This window comes from Myotis daubentonii, chromosome 16, assembly GCF_963259705.1.
Source record: "Myotis daubentonii chromosome 16, mMyoDau2.1, whole genome shotgun sequence".
In the NCBI taxonomy this organism is placed as follows: domain Eukaryota; kingdom Metazoa; phylum Chordata; class Mammalia; order Chiroptera; family Vespertilionidae; genus Myotis; species Myotis daubentonii.
Genome location: NC_081855.1, coordinates 44687113 through 44708658, shown reverse-complemented (window position 1 = coordinate 44708658; position 21546 = coordinate 44687113). Strand labels below are relative to the sequence as shown.

At 47.1% G+C, this 21546-nt stretch overlaps 1 protein-coding gene across 5 annotated transcripts in view; it reads right to left on the bottom strand.

Annotated features, from left to right (window-relative positions):
• Window positions 1-1277: 1277 nt before the first annotated feature.
• The window catches only part of RFFL (ring finger and FYVE like domain containing E3 ubiquitin protein ligase), a 74509-nt gene continuing 54240 nt past the window's right edge, over window positions 1278-21546 (bottom strand). For all 5 annotated transcript variants that reach the window (XM_059670544.1, XM_059670548.1, XM_059670547.1 and 2 more), the window contains exons 2-7: window positions 20749-20936; window positions 12027-12437; window positions 8998-9081; window positions 7818-8028; window positions 6379-6402; window positions 1278-3950 (exon numbers count right to left, since the gene is read on the bottom strand). In XM_059670544.1, coding sequence (XP_059526527.1) covers window positions 3769-3950; window positions 6379-6402; window positions 7818-8028; window positions 8998-9081; window positions 12027-12437; window positions 20749-20928 — 1092 coding nt within the window. In that variant the 5' untranslated portion in view covers window positions 20929-20936 and the 3' untranslated portion in view covers window positions 1278-3768. The remainder of the gene's footprint in view (window positions 3951-6378; window positions 6403-7817; window positions 8029-8997; window positions 9082-12026; window positions 12438-20748; window positions 20937-21546) is intronic.

The window sequence follows — 21546 nt, the reverse complement described above, 5'->3', positions numbered from 1 at the left end:
CCTACATAAATTTCCACCCCCTCTCCAGCCTCCAGGCCAAACAACTGGACAGGGCAGCAGAACAAGGCACTCCCCTGGAGAATTTGCCAAAGGACACACCACTGCCCTTTGGCCCAACTGACCAGCCCCAACCCCACCTGTCCTTACTGGGTGCCTACACGCAAGGCGCAGCCTCACAGCTGAGGGGTGTGCTCGCCGGGTGTGCTCTTCCATTCACTGTTTAAAGAGTTTTCCTTCCAGTCTCTCTGACATGAGATTTTTCTGAGCTGCTGAGATTACACCATATATACGATTTTGTATCCTTTCATGTATTTCCATAGACCTTGAGCCTTTGTAAGCTGTTGCTTGGCAGCAGATAGAGGTCATCGCAGTGCTCAACGGGTCAGCAGCCCAGAACAATGAGGACAAAAGGCTGTGGCTCAGCCTCAAGCCTTTACACACTGGACAAGTCTCAGTCACAGGGCAGAGCTGCACACAACCTAGCTCTCCCACAGGCTGCATTCTCACGAGTCCCCTCCCCTGGGCACTTGATCAAGGAGGTGTTTGCAGGCCTGTGCACACAGCAGTCTGTCCACAAGGCTGGGCCAACCCCTGAGCCTCTCCAACTACCACAGCTGTCTTTCCAAAAGCCACCATCTCTCAGGGTCATATGAAGACCTGACACTTGCTGTCCTCAGACTCCTTTCTATACATATCACCTTTTTAAAATTTATTTTTATTGATTTCAGAGAGGAAGGGAGAGAGAGAGAGAAACATCAATGAGAGAATCATCGATTGGCTGTCTCCTGCATGCACTCTACCTGCACGCACTCTACTGGGGATCGAGTCCCCAACGAGGGCATGTGCCCTGACTGGGAATCCAATCGTGACCTGGTTCATAGGTTGACACTCAACCACTAAGCCATATCGGCCAGGTTATATGTATCTTTAAGGCCCATCTCTCACTAAATCAGTGGCAATGTTTGATCTCACTGCTTCATATTTGATCTTATGATTGGTCCTTTTTCTACCCAGCTCCATCCTCATCTAGGCTGTCCCAGGCCTCTCCCCCATAGTAGTGAGCTCGCAAACAAGTCACAACAACACTTCAGCTTCAGTTTCCTCCCTTGTCTGTCGAACAGGGCTATCTTGACCAAAGCCACAAGACATGAGCCAAGCATCTCCAACAATAATGCGGTCTCAAGTGCATACCTGTGTGCAAACGCCTGGGATTAGCTTGTTGGTTGATCAACTCTTGTCAATCTTAACTATCAGATCTCTGGCAGCCTCACACCAGATCGGACAGGCATCTATAATGAAACTTTATTACAAAATTAAAAAGCAGAGATCTGTAACAAAAAATACACATTTGGGTTTGTATTACACCCAAGTCTGAGAGAATCTTAATATAAGCCACTTGAAGTAACACATTCACATCCAAAAAATTTCAACAAATTTATACAATATTATTGAGCACTAATTCCTGTACAGCTTATTCTTACTAGTTTGGATCCAAGTATTCAAACATGAACCAGTCAGCTCTTGTTTTAAAAGTCTCAACTGAAGTTTCTCAATCACAGCAAAAGCCAAGAAATAACTGGAAGAATCATGTTTCCATGATAAAATTAAGACCAAAGATCCATGAGGGGCCGGAATGAGTATTCAAGGATAAAAATCAAGTTTTCTACCTACATTAGATAGTAACTAAAATGGGATCCTGGAATTCCCAACTTTTATTTGGTGTAATAGAGAAGATACAACAAAAAGAAAAAATCAGGGTTGCTTGACACTATTTTTCTTAAGTGAAAACCGTCACCAAAAGAGGTTAGAAGACTTAAAGGCAAGTTCTTTCTCCAAAATGAGTAAATTACATCAGTTCTAATTCTTACTGAGGTTTCAAACCAACCATCACCATAATATCTTTAACTCAAGTTAGGAGGGAAATTGGGAGGCAGGGGAAGGTAAGGCCTGAGCAAGTTTTAAGTAGGAAGAGAACCAGCTTCTACCCTGAAGTTATTGCTAGAGTTTAACTGAGTTGCATATACATTGACCTGCTTCACAATGGAACTGAGTAGCTGAATCCTTTGCTAAACTGGCAGGCATTGTAAACTATAGTATTGACTGTCCAGCAGAAAAATGTCTTCACAGGGAAATCTCCATTCCCCTAGTTCCTACAAAGGCTGTGGCCCAGAATTAAATCATCAGGACTTGGTATAATGTCGAGGTAAGTGGCCCAGTGTTTAGCTGACAACTACTTGATGAAATTTGGTTTTCCCACAGGGGATTAGTGGTTGATGATGGAGGGAAAGCCAAGCATGTCTGTACCAATAAATAGGTCCTCTTAGAGGTTTTCCACTGCTCTCCAGAGTTACGATTGGTTCTTATCTTTGCTGCACTGGGCGGGGGGGGGGGGGGGGGGGGTCTGTCAAGGCCCTTGGGTGTTTAGGGTTTGCATAGATCATCCATTGGTAATGGCAGCACACACAGCTCCTCAGAGCATGTATGTTTGTGCTTGGCCAAGCTGGTCCAGCGAAGTTTTCTTTAGCCCTTTGGTTCTTCCAGTGCTGTAAGCCCCAAAGAGGGCTTGAGAACACAACCTACTCATTGCGCAATCCTTCCTAGAGCCCAGAGAATGCTCCTTCCTCACCTACCCCCAAATCAGGAGACTGAGAAGGGAAATAGGAGGAGGGAGTCCCCATCAAGCTGGGGAACGAAGGCTTCCAGCTATCTGCTCAAGGGCTGAAACCAGCCTCACTCAGTGCCTCTGATACCTCGAAGGGGCTGTGTCTCACAGATTTGGTCCCAGGAACTTATGAGAAGTCTGGCTAGAGAAGAGCCAGGCTCTTTGCCTAAGTCTCGATGCCTTGAGTGAGACCATGTTTAAACCTTGTGGGAAAGAGAGGGACTTCTTTCACCGAGGGAAGGGGTTTAGAACTCCTGTCTGTTGGAGAAGTTGAAGTTAAGCAAAAAGCCTTTGATTCCACCCAACACTTTCCCTTTTCTCCAACTAAAATGAAGGAGGTGCTAAGTCAGCCTCAAGAGAAGCAGAGATGATCCAAGGCACCATCTCACAGAGACACTGGAATTTCCCAGCAGTTTGGGAACCAGGTGTTTCGTTGGCTCCCAAGGTCAGGTTGGGAGACAGACAGCTAATCCCAGCACTGAAGCAAGCAGCTCTTAATGACTTGGAAGTTTTTCAATAGCATTTGTGTTTCATTTTTCACCAGAGAGAAGTTGACTGGTCCAAATTCTGTCCTAGGGAGAATCATTATTGGTCTAGTAAGCTAACATCTTTTTGGTCTAAGGAAACAAATGGATTTTAGGCAATGCAGCAAGAAACCTTAGCAAAGGTAGGTTAAAGCAGAGAAAGCCAGTGAAACCAGAAATAAATCCAAATGTGCTGGGGAGGAAGAGAACCATTTCTACCAGGACTTCTGATTGGTGAAACACAGCCAGCAGCTTAGGAGGTGGGGTACAGGAGGAAAGGGAGAAGATACAGACCAAGTTCTGGAAAGTCCTCTCTCCATCAGTGATCATCACCCAAGATCACTGAAATGGGACTTGCCCAAGCGATCGACACCAGTCCTCACCGCCTCGGGCTCTGCCAGCCAGGAGGGGCACCTCGTGGCAAGACAGGCATACTCAGAGGTGACAGCATCTTTGCTTGCCCTGGTCTTGGGAACACTGCAGGTTTTCTTGTCAGCCTGCCCCTCTGCAAGCTGCCAACCCTGAGCCCAGAAACCTCGCCCTGTGTCCCTGTAAGGCACTGAAGAAGCCGGTACCAAGCCCTCAGGACCGGAAGACGTGCACGGCTCGGACCACATACTGCCGACAGATGGGACACTCGTTCATACGCTTGCCACACTTGGTACAGGTTACCATGTGGCCACACTCCAGCAGAACACAGTCAATGGGTGAGTCCATGCAGATCCTGCATAGGTTCTCCTCCAGGCTGGGTGGCACTGCTCCCCCTGGACAAACACAAGGCAGGAGAGGGGCAGAGTAAGTGTGTGGAGGTGGGAGAGCACAGGCACACTATGAACAAACCCTAAATCCACACACCGCCCCTCAAATAGGACTCCAAGGGGCCACTCCTCCAGTAACCAATTCCAGTTGCTCTAATCCGCACCTCCACAGACCAGGCTTTAGATGTGAAGAACAAAGTATCTGTAGATCAAATACCCCCCAGAACAGAACTAAATAAGCCAAGTCCTCAAAGCTCAAAAGAAATCATTTTCAGACAATTGATGCTGTAATACAGAGAGTCAATGGCACTTAGGGACTCATTATCCCCTGAGGCAAAACATGCTGAAAAGATAAAAAATGGTTCAGAAAAGTTTAGGTAAAAATGCAACTGTAATGAGTGATTAAGGATCGTAAGGCTTATCTGTAAACATATCCCCAATTTAATAAAGCCAAGGACCAGGGGGCCCTGTGCTATCCACAAACTGCCCCCGCCTCCCAGGCTTCCTCAGAAACTTCCTCGTACAAGAGCCAACAGGTCACATAGGTCCCTCTTGTGGGCTGCACTGCACCCACAGGACTGTATGCGAACCTCCAGGAATGCTCAGCGCACTGGGTTAGAATGTCTGAGTTTGCCTATTTATCTCTCCCACTACACCGAGAGTTCCTTAATTCAACAAATTCATTCCATTTCTACAATTACATGCTTAGCATTTGCTAGGTGCTCTGAGGTCAGGTATTCATCTTTGAATCCCTAAAACGCCAGTCATGTGGTAGGTGTTCTCAAAATGTCTAATAAATTAACATCTCCCCAGGGAATAACAGCTCACACTTACAGAATGCCTGCAGGTACCAGACAAGGACGGTCCTGAGAGCTTTGCATATTTTAACTCATTGAATCCTCACAAAACTACGAAGTACGTTCTCTTACTACTCATTTTATATATGAAGCAACTGAGGCCAGAGAGTTACGTGGCCTGCCCAAGGCACACATCTGCTAAATAGAGAAGCCAGAATTCAGATCCCAGGGGGCCTTCTGGGCAGTGGCCTAGGGGCAGGGACTACCACGATGGTATTAAATGCTCAGTGCATAGAGTTCCTAACAGCTCACCCTCTTATCTGAGTGGTGAGATACAGTGGGCATGGGCAGTATCCTAGTTTAGCTGCACAAACAGAAAAACCTTCATGTCCACAACCCCAGACACCCCAGGCAGGTAGCCTGGACGAGGTAGCCATAAATAGGGAACTGGACTGACCAGTCACCTCTACCATTCCCAAAAGGCTCTGTTGCTTCTGCACTTTCTTTTCCTGTTTCCTGGACTATTCAAAAAGTTAGGAAACACTTGCAGTGGGCTGGCTATGAAAGGTCATGAAACCTATTTACCCTTTTGAGGAGCTATTAGCCCTAACAAGGAAGGTTTGGAAAGGGCTGAACTACACAAATACCTAAAGTGAGCAGGAATAATTTACAGAATTTCATCACTGACTACTTCTCTCAGGAATAACAATAAACTCATCAATGCAGGGAATCAGAAAAAGAAAGGAAGACACCAAGGAGATTAGCATGATCTTGGCACCAAGGCGAGGAAGGAGATCTAGAACCTCAAATGGTTTGGGGGAACTGACAAGAGCTCAACTCTTGATAAATCATCAGCCAGAAGACTGTCCCATTTTAAGCAAAAGACCATTTTACTAAGTAATTTGGAGTCTTCTGAAAGTTTTAAAATGCTCTGCAGTCTCCTACACTACTCAGAATGTTCTCTCCTGGGGAAAAGCTCACAACCATACAGCCTTGAGGCTTTCACAAAGGTATACCAGAGCGTTTTAGAATTATGCCAAATCCTCTCAGACTCCCGCAGTGCATTCTGGGAGTACCCAAAGGCTCAGGTGGTCTTTAACACACAGGTGGATGTGTGGCAGCTGAGATGGGATATGCATCTTGTGCCTACAGAGCACCATGTGTGACACCTTCTGATCTGTCCCTAGGGCAGCTGGAGCCACTGGTCAGCCCTGGACAAACAAGGCTCTCTCAGATAATCCCTTCTTGGTGGGTATGGGAACTGTTAAACAACCCAAGTGATTTCCCTAAAGGCACACAGAGACGAGAACTGAGTGTAGGGGAAGGTGTGCCTTAGTACTAGGAGTATGAAAAATGAACCAAATGTGGCACATGCCAGCACTCGCTTTGGTAAGTATTTCACAAATGCTGGCTTCTGAGTTCCGGTAACCCAGAGATGTGCCAATCAGTCTGCTCCCAGATATGCTGTCCTGGGAATTTCAAAAGATGCCAAGAAGCCCTGGCTCTCAGTGAATTTCCTCACACCCTCTGTCCAGATGTTGACATGCTCAGACTTCTTGGACTGTTATCAGGAACTGGAGGGGAAGGAGAGAAGAGCTAAGAGCATGAGCCATTCACAAACAGAAACAAATACATACCATTTTGGTCTTCGGCACCACACACTGAAAAGGAAAGAGAAAGAAGACGTCTGAATATGTGATGATCCCAGGAAAGTCTGCAACCTCCCTGACTTCATTTCTGATCTCTGCTCTTTCCCTGCTGGGAACCAGGGTGGACGAGAGCCCAGAGAAACACCTGCCCTCCCCACTCACTGCACACGCTGAGGACTCAGAAAGCTCCTGCTGGTGTGTCTGGTCTAGTCTCAGAACAGAGGGGCTCTACTGATTTGCATGAACAAAACTGCCAAGCAGGAAGGATACTGCATAAGCACAATATCCCTTGCTATTTTTTTTTTTATTGATTTCAGAGAGGAAGGGAGAGGGAGAGAATCATTGATCGGCTGACTCCAGCATGCCCCCTACTGGGGATTGAGCCCGCAACCCGGGCATGTGCCCTTGACTGGAATTGAACCCAGGATCCTTCAGTCCGTAGGCTGACTTTTATCCACCGAGCCAAACCAGCTAGGGCCCATTCCTATTGCTTTTAAAGCTAGCATTAAGTCAAGAAAGAAGGTACAGTCTGTTCCAGTCAGCCAGGGCATCCTGATGAAGTTCCCCTCTGGAGTTCCCATCTCCTATTCTCTCTGTCCTCACAAGTCTAGGGCGATTCTGGGGACAGTCCCAAAGGGAAGAGTGAGCCTGATCAGGTGACTGGCCAGACGTCCCCTAACTCTGATGAATTTGAGCTACGGGGAGAGGAGAACCTGAAATCTGACTTCAACTACCGTGTTTAGCATGCAAGGAATCGAAATGTTGATTGGCAGGAACTAAATCAGTTGGGGAGGAGAGGGAAAGAGGGGAGGGGGAGAGAGTTCTAAGTGACATCATTTCAGGAAATGCAGAGTTCAAAACAGCTAAACACATTTCTCTTCTGCAGGACTTTCTGCCTTTACTAGTAAAGCAAATTCGTAGTATCTACCACGAATTAGTAACGGGGGGGTGGGGGTCATAACAAAGTATTTTTTCCAAACTAATTTGATCACAGACCTAGATACTATACTGGCTGCCACCTGAAAATGATACCATGTAGAATGATTTGGGAAATGAATAAAAGGAAAAGCCCAGGTATGACAGTCTCTTCACAGTGTGCGCAAACATTTGCTTCCTAATCTCCCTACTGGTTAAGTATTGTTGGAGGTAGTAGGGAGTGTGGTGGGGGTGACATACAGTGGGAAAGGCCATGAACTTAGACCAGGAAAGTCTCAATTCAATTCTGGGCTCTAAAACAGAAAGGGGATGAATAATGCCTATGTCATAGGCTGCTCTGAGGACTAAATAAACGTATACAACGCCTAACCCAGTCCTGGCACTCAACTCCAAATGACAGCTATTACTAGATGGGGCAAACGTGTAAGGAGACTCCTTCCTTGGAAGATGCTATTATGCTGTGGAGTGACAGCTGCCACTCAGCCCCTCACCCAGGTGTTGAAGGCCTTTCTGATCCTTGTACAGCCGAGTCACCCTCTCCATCAGCTCCCACTTCTCACAGCAGCCCTTGTAGTTGACGAAGTTACGAGCCAGGATCTCTTTCAGCTGCCGCACATTGAGACCTTCAATGTCTTCCAGGTCGGTCAAGTCAGACAGAGAAGCCCTCCGGCCCGGGACGAAGCTGTCCTCTGAGTCGACGGACTAAACAGGCAGAGATGAGACTGGTGGGCTAAGCTCTGAACTCCCCTGGCTCTCTCCCCAAGGACCCCAAAGCACTCTCACACCATCTCTGGTGACTGACCTCAGAAGCAGGAACAGAGGCAGGGAGAGTGCCTGGCACAGTGCTTTGCACTGAAAAAGCCCAGTCCCTGCCTGACCCACAGTTCTGTGCTCAGGCCCAACAGCCACAAACCAAGCAGTGCATGTAAGAGAGGGAGCACGGATTGGAGTCTGATGACCCTACCTTTGAATCCTAACTCCTCCACTGATTAATGCTAAGTAATATGTGGTGAGCTGCTCCTCTCTCGGAGCCTATCTGCCCCCGCATGAAGGAGAGAGCAGTGCTAGCACACTGGGTTCCTGTGAAGATTAAATGTGACAGCACAAGAAGCCTCCTCACATGGCGCTGGCCTTTCTCTCTCCCCACTGCAGAGATTTCTGCTTTCCCAGGGAAGAGGCAGACTTCCTGGGAGCACTCCTCTGTAGGCAACCTTGACCGTAACTCCGTGGCCCCAACGGCTATGTCCTCTGGACTGGCCCCGCCATAGCTGAGGCCTGCCTCCTCTCAGCTTTCCTCCTGATTATCTGACCTCCTTCCCCTGACAATGGCTACTGTGTGCTTGAAGCAGAAGGACAATGAGATCTGCACAGCAGCACCTGGAGCCTGCACTCGGGCAGTTCTCAGAAAGTCAAGAGACTGGAAACTAAGGGCCATACGGCTCCCCAGTCTCCGCTGTGACCTCACAACTCCGCACTAACATTCTGATAGTTTTGAAGGAACACTAGCACTAAACCCCAGCCCTGAAACAGAATTTCAGAACTATCATCACAGACTGATTCTTCTCTCCACCTCAGAGTCTGTTGAAAGGTTCCTAATAACAGCCCAAGAACACGAGGCAAAGGGCAAAGGGCAAAGGCAAAGACCCACACCCAGACCAAGCAGAGACCCACCTGGGTCTCATCCTCAGCAGGTGCCCTGGCTGTGCTCTCCGGGCGGATGGGTTCTTCTTGGTCCTGAGACACGTGGCCATTGGCCTGTGGGAAGAGAAAGGTGCCATCACATCTGCAGAGATGCCCCAGGGATTAGCAGAGCATTGACCTGTCCTGAGCTCACACCATGTCCCATGACTCCCGCCTGCTCCCGAAATCTGTAGTCTCGCACAACAGCCTGACAAGCTTGCTCTCTAATACTGACTGTGTTAGGCAGAGAACCAGAGTGCATGAATTCTGCCCACCGCCAGGATGGCATTAGCCCACTCATCGCTGAGGTACCTTCAACACTCTGGTGGAAGGAAGATCCTGTGTCCACTGCAGGAGGCTGCTCGTCAACTGTCACTGAATTGTTTCTTGCCACTGACCCCAAACTGCCTTTTCTATAATGTCCACCCTCCATCCTTGGTTTGCCCCTCAGACCAATGTCTACTGCTTTCTTCAAACTGTTCACAGCATGTCTTTCCTTCCTCAATACTAAATCCTCAACTGGCCCAGCTGAAACAGTTTCCGGACCCTCACCACCTTACTCCCTCCCTTCTGGCCCATCACCACACTCACATTCTAGAAATGGGGTCCAACCAGCCCGGCAGGGCACACTATTACTAAGAGCTGCCTGAAACCTGGTCAAGCATTTATTTTAAAGCATCTAAGAGCCGACTAGCCTAAGACGACAAAAGACAAATGCTTATGCTTACAAAGTTTCACTCTGCTTAGAATTCTAACTTCTCAAACAGTTCTTCTTAGGTGCTTCTTCAGGTTTCACCAAAGGCTACTCAGAACTATGAGTCTCTTAATCCCATCACCATTTAAGCCACAAGTCCCTTAACTAGATCCTTTTCACCCAGTACTCCCTCCGGGCAAAGCCTCCTGTGAGCCCAGAGCAAAGAGTGTCTGAGCCCACAGGCCTTGTCCAGCAGTGAGGCACCAGCAAAGGGACAACCTAGGAAACCGGTCACCCGCTGGCCCCAGCCACTCCTCCCCGATTAGGATCCGTACATGGAGCTAATTAAGAAGAGGCAAGCAACTACAGCAAGAATGGAAAGTAGAAATCGCCACCACCACCCAAAATGCCAAGAGAGGATACAATCACGTGTGTAGCAGAACAGGTACTGGGAGGCACCCAAAACCATGTCTTTATCAACACTCTCATTCTCTCTGAGCTTTATGCAGATGTGTACGGACTGGCCTCCTGGTGTCACCTGGGAGTTACAAAATCATCTTCCAGAACCTAACCTGTTTCTAAATAGGCAGCTTTTGTAGGTCCGTTTTTTTTCTTGGAAAGAGAAATTGGATCTCATGCTGCAAAGCATATTGCCTTGGCCCACTGGCTAAATCAAAATCTACAACCAGCATCTGTCCAGTTTTGCTTATTCCATACACTTCCCTCCCTAGCAACGACTGCCAGGGCACTAAAGGTAAAGGAAAGAACCCCGGTGGAGGAAGCACTATGAGATTTGCACACTAGTGCAGCTCACTGTGGAGCTGTCAGGTGGCCTTGCACATGTTACTTGACTTCCCCCATGTGTGTTTTTCTGGCTTGCAAAAGGTAGCTCTCACCAGAACAGAGGATGTGAGCTGACGTGAAGGCCTCCAAGAACATCGGAGATCAGAGAAGTGCCCAATTAGATCTGGCACATACTGTAATCTGTAGGTGCATCTGAAAATTTCCGGTTTATGACAGGAACCTTAAAACCTATTCCTTTCATTGAAAAACCCACCTGAAGGTTCTTTAGGGGAAAATAATTTACTCAAGTTGCTCTCCCAGCTCCCCCTAAACAGAGAGGAGTGCTCAACTAAGCACAGGGAGGAAGTCACAGCAGGAGGTAAAACCTGCCCAGCAGAGAGAGCCAGAGCTTAGCAAAGAGTTAAACTCCAGTTGGGTAGAAAACATGCTCAAGCCAACAAGGGAGCAAATGAGTTCACTGCAGGTAAAGTATGCTATCACGCTGGCCTTCATGCCTCAGTGCCCGTCAGAGCTGAACCAGGGGGCCCAGTCCTGGCAAAAGAGATCATCAACGGGCAGCAGCCATCCACTCCCCGGGTGGGAATGTGAGTACTATGCCAGCTCTAAGTAGCTCAAAGCTCTTTGGGTGTGACATCACACTAGTCAATCCTCCCACCATCTGGCGAGAACGAAAGTGGCCTGGGATTACTCACCTCATCTCACTGTTGAAGGCTCAAAGTTCACCCAGGGTGACCAGAGAGTCAGTGACCAATTGGGTGTGGATCTTCTAGGTCCTAATCCCCCCACTAAGGCACTTAAGTTCATCCATAGGACACCATCACTCCTTACACAGTGGTCAACTCCACCTGCCTCACGCTTATCCCACTTAGGTCTGTGTGCCCACCTTTCCTCTTAGAGAGGCTCTCTGAGGGCAGAGACAATGCATTACTCATTTCTGTACTTCCTGTGCCGGTTCATAACTCAATGTGCTGCTCTTAGCTTATCATTCCCAGTCCCCACTGGGATGATGATAAGCAGTGTATTTTTCATCCGATGCCAACCACCCCTGCCCAAACAGTGAGTGGCCAGAGAAGCCGTGCCCTTGTCTTGGTTACTGTGCTTCCTGCTCTCCCTTCCCTCTACGTGCTTCTTTCCTTCCTATGTGCCTTGGGATGGTTACTAAGGAACCAGTTCCCTACACAGCTAAGAAAGCCCACAATAAAGGTGAGTCCGTGGGAGGGCAATTTGAACAGAACTAAATTTGGAGAGTTAACTGAGTTTTCTCAAGTATTTCTGGAACAATGAATTTTTTTTAATGTCTAACTGGGATATGTATGTATTAAAAAACACCAAAAACCTGGGACTGTGCATTATTACCTCTGAAAAAAGCCAAAACCTGAGTGTGGTGTCAAGGAAATACCACTCATGCATCAGTAGGCAGAAAAGTTTCACATCATCAAGACACTTAAGCTCACACCCCACTCCCACAAGCAGGCAGGAGGGGAAGTGAGCCCTCCAACTGGCAGAGACTGCAGAGCCGTACCTGCTGATTTTCCTGAGCCTGGGCGGGGGGGACAGAAGTGGCTTGTGAGGGTGCAGAAGGGAGGCTGGGTGAGGTAGGAGGTACTGTGCTGGCATGAGGCTGGGTCAGGAAGGCCTGCTGCTCAGGGAAGTCCGGGGAAAAGGTGGGGGCATGAGTCCTGCCCTCCTGGGAGATCACAGGCTGCTGGCCAAGCACCAAGAGCACCAGCTCCTCTTTTTCCCGGCACATTTCAGTAGAGATGTCATGGAGGTTGAGATAGTCCCGCAGGTCCTTCACCTTCATCTTCATGAGCTCCTCCCGCTGAAAGGCTGTTGCTCGGAATCGTTGGCAGAGAAGGCAGAGGCGGGGCCCATTTCCCACTTGGCTCGAACAGGTCATGCAGAAATTCTTCTTACAGTCCAGGCAGGTCTGCTGCTCAGAGCAAGAGGCAAAAGAAACCACATCAGATTCTGAGAACAAGAGAGAGTGGGCTGGGAGCTTAGGGCTGCCAAGCCTAGCCAGACCGCCAATCACGCTTTAACTAAGCTATTTCCTATATCTAAGGATGCAAGCTAACTTGCAGATTTCAGGTTAAAAGCACTCAGATGGCAGACCCTCTGTATGCATCTGTGTATCCATGTACAGGACACTATGTTTATTATCCCATGTGAGGCTTTATTTACTTTATTGAGAGAGAAATAAAGGCTATTAAGACTACCAGGTTTAGAATAAAAAATCCCTACATTTTGCCCTGGCTGGTGTGGCTCAGTTGGTTGGGTGTCATCCCATGCACCGAGAGACTGGGGTTCAATTTCCAGTTAGGGCACATGCCAGGGTTGTGGGCTCGATCCCCAGTAGGGGGTGTGCAGGAGGCAGCTAATTGATGTTATGCTCACATCGATGTTTCTTCTCCCTTCCTCTCTCTCTAAAAAAAAAACCAATAAACTATTCTTTAAAAAAAAAAAAATTCCTACATTTTTATTGTCTCCCTCCTCCATTTCTTGTGGTGTCACCTTGGGTGTGTAACTTAGCTTCTCTGGCCCTCAGTTTCCTCATCTGTAAAATGGGGGTAGTAATAATATCTACCTCATAGGATTGTTGTAAAGTTAAGACATAATGCATGTAGCACAGGGGTCCACAGTAAGTGTAACTGTTTTAATTATTATTATTGCTAGGAAATATAAGCTAATGATGAGAGGCAGGATTCAAATCCTGAACTATGATGGTATTTATTGCTGAGATAAGAAAGCAAATGCAGAAAGGTTGTGGTGGTGGTGGTGGTGGTTATTATTACTATCATTAATTAAATTTACTGAGGGGCCATTATATGCTAGAGCTATATCTCGCTTTCATTTAAATCTCAAAGCAACCCTGCAAAGTAGGTATTCATGTACCTCTGTGTTTCACAGACAAAGCAACTGAGGCCTAAAGTTCTGTGGGCAGGTAGCAAGCAGCAGAGCTAGGATTCATACTCAAGGTCTGTCGGAGTTTAAAAATGCCCACAGTCATGCTCTTTCCACCAGGCCATGTTGCCTAACTCAGTCCCATTCAAGCTGACAGTGGTACTGGGTCAAGAGCCTGGCTCTCCATCTCCAAACTCCTAACCCAGTGCCCCACCCAGAGGCTGGTGCCCAGGCTCCCCCCCCCCCCCCCCAGGAAGGCCCACTCAGAGGGCTAGGAATTCAGTGGGGCAGGAGAGCACATTCAAGACAAATACTGAGATAGCTATGGGAGGCCCTCTGGACCTGATTGAGGGAGCTCTCGTTCGTGAAAGTACAGAGTGTCTCAGAGGGCAACAAGAAGGCTTGGCAGGCAAGCTGGTACCGCCTGGCAGCAGCAACTCCCGCAATCACAGACAACACAATACACGGTGGCTTGCTCAATTCAGGAAGCAAATCCCCAGCCTCTTGCCCCACAGGCTGAGCGAGCACGGTGACATCTGACTGAGCTTTTGCAGCCAGGAGCAGGTCACACTCCAACAGGAGAGGTCATTCCTGGGCACACTGGGATGATCCTAAAGGGCACACTCACTAATCGTTTACAGAAATAAAAACCTTTTCATCCTGTGGTGACTGAAGTATTAACCTACACATTTCTGCTCCCCCTTTTCTATTCAAGCCAACAGGAATGCCCAAGAGACTTAGATTCTCGCAGGCAAAATCACAGACACTTGTGTGGGGCTGAAGCACAAGTCTGCGTAGCGGAGACAGCTATATTTAGTCTTGTCTCAGTGTCATTCATGTAGTAAGGGGAGGAGGGCATAATGTTTACCACCCAGTTTGACTATAAATACTTAGAAGGCATTGCGAAAGGACACATATCAAGTTCCCTATTCTCCACACAGTTATAACCAGACGATAAAATGTTCAGAAACTGACTTCAAAGGACGCATGGCTGCACTCGCTTCCTAATGGTCTGGGACCAATAGCAACTCAGATGGAAAACGGATATCTTGGGGTTTAGGGGGTTCATTCATACCAGAAGCTTTTCTATTGGAAAAATAAAATGTGTTTAGGATGACTGATAGTGAAATGAAGAGGCTTCAATGTCATAACACTGTAGGTCCTGACATGGACCATTACTTGTCAATGCACTTTGACAAGACCTAGCTTGACACAATTAAAAAGCCCTGAGTTGCTCAATCAGCCCAGCTCTAAACAACGCTCTACTCTTTCTTCAAAAGTGTGTGGAGTCCTAGAAACAGAAAAAAAAAAAAAAGTGTGTGGTTTAGCCCAGCCAGCATAGTTCAGTGGTTGAGCATCAACCCATGAACCAGGAGGTCGAGGTTCGATTCCCAGTCAGGGCATATGCCCGGGTTGCTAGCTCAATCCCCAGTGTGGGGTATGCAGGAGGCAGATCAATGAATCTCTCTCATCACTGATGTTTCTATCTCTCTCTCCCTCTTCCTTCCTCTGTGGAAAAAAAAAAAAAAATATATATATATATATATATATATATATATATATATATATATATTTTATTTTATTTTTTAATGTGTGTGGTTTATTGGGTGCAAGATCAGCAACCCAGCTTCTATGCCCACCACCCTCCAACAGGGACTCTGAAGTCAGCCTGCATCCGAAACACACCCTAAAAGAGAAAGAGAGCTCGAGGCTAAAATCCCAGTCGCAGAGGCAGGAGAGAACAAAGGGAAGGGAAATGCAGCTGGCCATCAACAAATGTGGGCAGAACGAGCCAAGAATCATGCACGTATGAATTCTAGCAAAGTGTGCAAGCCAACTGAGTAACAAGGCAGCATGAAAGATGAGTTGGTGGAGCCAATGTGGCTGCATAAATGCCAAGAGGACACACACATCCAGCATTTAAAAAGCCAGCAGTGGAGCCTCAGCTAGACACTGCCCTTCATGGATGCCAGGTGAGATGCTCTCCTTTCCTAACCCACCCCTCACTTATTCCTCCTCCTCCCACCACCCATATTCCCTGGCACTTTCTCAGCCTCCCAGTGCCCCCTCCTCCTAGCCCTTCCTATAGGAAGGCATTCATTGCTGCATCCCCCTGGGAGGGAAAAGGGCAGCCAGGAGTGACGCACGTAGGGTAAGTCCTGGCTGTCCGCTTTCTAGCTAAGGGAATTTGCACAAAACAGATAACCCCCCAGAGCATCAGATTCCTCACCTGAAAAGGCAGGTGGTCTGTCGGCCTAAGGACTACTGGAGGAATCACATGAGATCATGTATATGAAACCTTAGCATAAGGTGATATGGTACTCACAAACAGGTTCCTTTTTGCCTCATCTCTGAGCTTTTGCAATACCTAGGAACCCAGTCCCTCTCTTTCCACTCTGAGATTTGAATACCTCATCCATGTTTCCAAACACAAACTCGTCTTCCTCCTCAAATTGATCCAGCTAAAGAGGCTGAATGCCAAACTCACTACAGAACTGTCAGGGCTGCTAATGCCGGTAGGTATTAGCAATACAGATGGGACATGTGGCTTGTGGCAAAAACAGCCTGCCATTTCTCTACAGGACTGGAAACTCTGGGAAGGCAGGAGATACATCTTTCTTAGGTTTCCTCTGTGAAATCCTTAATGTTATCTGTGCTTTGTACCGAATGAGCATTCAGAAAGTACTGACCACATGAAGAAAAGAAAGGTAGTAGGATCCATGTAATCGTTTCAATTCAACTGCTTCAGACAAGACATTTAAAAAGCCCATGGCTGTTAAATGCCAAACCCTTCCGATAAGAACGCTGATCCACTTAAGCATGAAATTACAAATGAAAATTTCTAATAGGAGAAAACATCCTTAATATTCACAAAATTCACTGTGAATCACACAAAATTATTTCTTACTTTTGTAACAAGAAAATATCCAAACTAGAACTTGCCTTCCCCCACCCCCCGCAAAAAAAAAAAAAAGTATTCTTGCTTTTGCTTTCTTATCTTCTTTGTATGGCTATGCATTTGCTCCCACCTTCTGTCAGACTGCAAGCTCTCTGTTAGGCAGGCATGACTTACTTCATCTCTGCCTGTCTAGCCCAGGCAACGCCTGACACACAGTAGATATTCAATCATTTATTTTTCCAATAAATAGGGGGGAAGTTCCTTATTTTGATCATTTGCGATGCTCCTAGGCACACTGGCCAATATCCTGTCATTTTCAAATTTACCTTCTTCCCCTACATTTCACCTGTGTTCATATGCAAGTAACTTAGTGTCTGGGTCTCCTATTTTTCATCTGTAAAATGGGTTAACAAGTACTACTTCACAGAATATGGCATGAAGAGGTGCTCACTAAATGAGCTATATGATCAGTCTCAGCCACCACCCTAGACCAGCCTCTGATCACGTCTCGCCAAGTGTCAAATGGGCAAGTGCTACACCTGTTACTAGTGAAGCCATGTCTACTACCTAGAACAGGACTGATCAGGTCTTCCTTTGTTTAAAGTCGTTCTGATGGCTCCAAGCTCCTTACTAAGTCAGTCATGGCCCTTCACCACCTCATCCCACCTTCGTTCTACCCTAACTTCCCAAGTATCCTACACTCTGGCCAAACATGCCATTCACAATTCCCAAATAAGCCTTGCACTTGCCTCACATCTGGTACCTTCACTTCAGCCATTGCTCTGCAAATCAATAAACCTTCCTAGAATTATCAGCTAGAATGACCAATTTACCAGCAATGCCTGATTCCCCAGTACTTACCTTACCCAGCTAACTGTTAGCAGTTCTTTGCAAATGTGGGTCTCCTTAATCAGAGAGGAAGCACCTGAGGGAAAGGCCTAGGTCTTTCTCTCCTCTCACCTCTATCTCCACAAGCTAGACCTCTAGCAGCTGGCAGGCTGCCGGTACAGGACTGGCGCTCGATGAAAATCTTCAGCATGGAACTGTCGGCCACAAAGCAATGAAAGTAGAAAAACTCTGGTCTACATTCTCTTTTTGAAATTTTTCTCACCTCAACTGTCCATTATTTATTTAAAATTTTTATCGCCTAACTACTATGTGGCAGTCACTGTTTTAAGCACTGGGGATAAAAGGTGTGAACAAAATGGATAAGATCTCTGTTCCTATGTACCATCTGAGAAGGCAGGCAACCCACAAACATATTAATGTCAGGCGGTGATCACCACTACAAAGAAAAATAAAGTGTCTTCCCTTCCGCACCCAACCATCGTTCTCCTGTCTCTGGGGAGCTTTCTTCACTCATTCGCATTCTCCCTCTGGATGAGAAATGTCAAGAACTCACTAGATCCCCTGGTTCTCCCAAGGTTTCAACATGCTTGACCCCAAGCCTGGATCACCATCACTGTCCTCTGCTCTTTCTCTCTCCATTTCCACTCCATAAAGTATAACTAACATGTTTTAAGAAGGCAGTCACTATCTCCCACAGATACTGAGAAACAGTAGTTAAATTTGGGGTGAGTCAAAAGCTATACATGTATCTAGTATTCATGACTGTACAGAGGATGAGGGGAGGTTGTCAGCACTCCTAACCCCCATATTGTTCAAAGGTCAACTGTAAGTGTGTGTGTATGTGTATATAGAGAGGTAGATAGCTATATATAGATATCCTATATAATAAAGATATAATATGCAAATGGTCACTACACTGTGAAGCTAACGACCGACCATGCAAGGACCAGATCACGGATCAGCAGGAGGGTGGGGCAGCAAGTTACAAGCAGGCGGCAGAGAGCTACAGGAGGGGGCAGGGCAGCAATCTATGAGAGGGGAGCGGGGGAAGGGGAGGATAAGGGGAGCTACAGGAGGGCGGGGCAACGGGCGGAGAGCTACTGGAGGGCAGCGGTGAGCTACTGGCACACGGATTCATGCGCAGGGCTATTAGTCTAATCTAATAAAAGACAAAAAGGGTAATTGACCGTACCTTCGCTACGCTTCCCATTGGCTAATCAGGGTGATATGCAAATTAACTGTCAAGAAAGATGGCGGTTAATTTGCATATGTAGGCGCCAAGCAACGGAGCGAAGCCGGCTGGCCCTGGGCAGGAGCAGCGAGCGAAGGCCGGCATGGCGAGCGAAGAGCAAAGAGAGAAGCCCGCCGCACCGGCCTCCGCCACGCCCCCGGGGCCCACGTGTGGTGAGCGAGGAGCTAAGCCCCTCGCCCACTGCGCCGGCCCCTCCCGGCGAAGAGCGAAGGCCTGGATTCCGGGCGCCAGAGGAAAACTGGTGCCAGCAGCCAGGGGAAGGGGCCCCCAAGGAGCCCCAGACTGCGAGAGGGCACAGGCCAGGCTGAGGGACCCACCCGAGTGCACAAATTTTTGTGCACCGGGCCTCTAGTAGATATATAACAGTAATGTGGAGGTAACTACCAAAAGAACCAGCACAAAGAATTTAAAGTAGTTGACTCTGAGAAGAGCGAAATGAGAAGGGGCTTCTATTGTTTGTAACAAACTTTTTGAACAATTTGACTCTAAGTTATATACTTATGTAACTGTAATAATTTTTAAATTGTTGAATAATAATAAAAAGTTATACACTACCAGGTTAAAAAAAAGGTTCAAATAAGCCTTCTAAAATTCATGCTGCTCATTTACACAAGGGTTTTTCCTATTCCTTCTTGCCAATTACTTTGCCACTTCTATCAGCAGTTGCTCCTACCATTCCTTGCAGTGTAACTGTGAGAACAGCAGCTCTTTGGCTATCTTGATGTACCTGAGGAGTTCTTGAAACTACTGCCTTAGATAAAGAGAATAATTTCTTCATCTGTAAAATGGGAATAAATAATAGTACAGATTTCATAGGCTTTTGTAAGGAACCAATGAAGGCATTTGAAATGCCAAACTCAGCACCAGGCATGTGACAAATACCCAAGAGCCCTCTTTCCATCTCAGCTCAGATCCTAACTGCACCCCACCGTCTCCATCACTGAGAAGACTGAGGCCATGTGGCACCAAGTTCCTTATGTTTTCCACTTCAGTCTCAATCTACTGACTCAACTTTTCATCTGAGTACAAAAGGAGGGGCACCTCTGCCCACCGAGACACAGCTCCCTGACGACCTGCAACAGCCTCTCTGGCTGAATTCTTGGGGAGCTAAGCAAATCACAATAAAGCTCTGCCAAGTGCCCGCCTTTGCTGCACTACAGTGAAGTGCAGGCAAAATACAACCTACAAGGTAACATGCCAATCCTCCATCATTTACAGACAAAAAGGGTGGGGGGGGGGAGGTCAACACTTCAAGCTACATTCAAAGCTGCAGAAGTTCTGACATGTTGAATGTCTCCTGGGAGACAGTGTAAGGGTCAAAGACTTGGTCTGAATCCTGATCTTGAGGTTCTACCTAAGGAGGGACGAGAAGCAGTATTTTAATGTCTCTTATGCTATTTGTCCGGAACTTCACACAAACATTTTCCTTTTAACTGTTAAACTCTAAGCCTTAGTTTCTTATAAAATGGGAGTTTAGGAACCCTAAAGCCTACATCACAGAGTTATTATTGTGAGGATTAAATGAAACAAATCTAAATTGCTTAAAACAGTCCTGGCATACAGCAGATGGTTTAAAAAGGGTTTCTTCCTCTCAATTTTCCTATTATCACCATTTTAACATCCCATTCTGGATTGCAAACCTCTCCTTCTACCGAGGAATGCAGAATACAGTTCTTTCTCCAGGTCAAGGTTCACCGTCAGCTCTAATGGCGCTTGGCCAGAGAGCACACTGCCTCTGGGAGCTGACAAAGGGAGGGCCCACTCCCACACACCATTACCCAGCCAGTAAGTTTCCTTCCTGCTCGCTAATCTGGAAAACATGCCATGGAGCATTTCAAATGAAATCGCCATTTGAAATAAGCTCCCATCTGTGTTGTTAAGGTCTTGATGTACTGAGAAGTCCGTGGCATTGCTTTCACTAAAATGAACAAGTTAATCTGCAGTCAGGCTCTTTATGAGGGCAGCTAATGAAGGAAATAGTATGGAGTGCCTGCTACATTCCAGGCATTGTACTGGCCTTTGCAGCTTGTCTCATTTTATTCTCCCAACACTGTGAGATGGGTACAGCTATTACATCCCCATTTTATAAACGAAGAAAAGGATCTCAAGAAAGGTTAAGTCATACAGCTAGTAAATGGCAAAGCTGATATCTAAATTCAGGTCGAGCGGGCTTCCAATCTACGCTGAGATGCTTTGATTTTGCTTGGTTAGTTTTTCCTGTATTACTTTTGTGAAACGAATGGGCCTGGGTTATGGGCATTGCATAAGCAGAGGCAAGGCAAGAGGCAGGATAGAAAGGGCAGTGAGCTGGCCCAAGGGCCTGAGGTGGTCAACACTCACCTTCCTGGCCATGTTTGTGAAGTGGGCCCCACAGGCCTTGCAGCTTGGTTCCGAGCCTGTTGGGGAAGGAAAGGAGCTGTACCCAGGATTGGAATAGGCCTGCGCCCTGGCTCCCTGGGGTGGTATGGCCTCCTCAGGCTGTCCATCCACGCAGAACCAGTTGCAACAGCTTGCCCACATGATAAAATCTGGTGAACGGGAGGAAAAGGAAAAAGGTCAGAACTAAGACACACCTCTAGTGCATTCCCATTCCTGAGGGCACAGGTGAGCTGGGACACTCAAACCACTCCTGCTGCCAGAGTCAAGGCACAATATGTTGGGCCACTGGTTTCCTGCCACCTCCTGCACCACCACCTTTGCACATAAGAAGCAACTATAGACACCTGATCTGCCAGGACAGCACGGGCGGCCAAGTTGGCACACTACCTTTGAAAGGTTGCTGATCCCTGTTTGGGTTTAATCTGAGATCTAACTTCAAATAAAATCTCTTGCCATAGTGATTACAAGGGGCCTAACACCCACTTTATTCAGGAACATGACCTTCCCCTAGAACTCACAGACACACACACTACATAATTCCACGCTCACACTGACTATGTGAAAAGGTTTTATTTCCTGTATATAGGTGAGAAGTCAAGGTCACACACTAATATATAGAAAATCAAGATTCGGAAAACCCAGGTCCTCCTGACTCTAAACCTAAAGTTCTTCTCCCTGCACCATGCTGCTGCCCCTCGGTTTCCCCTCCCACCAGCCAGCAGAACTAACTACTCTTACATTTGTACCTGCAATCCCATA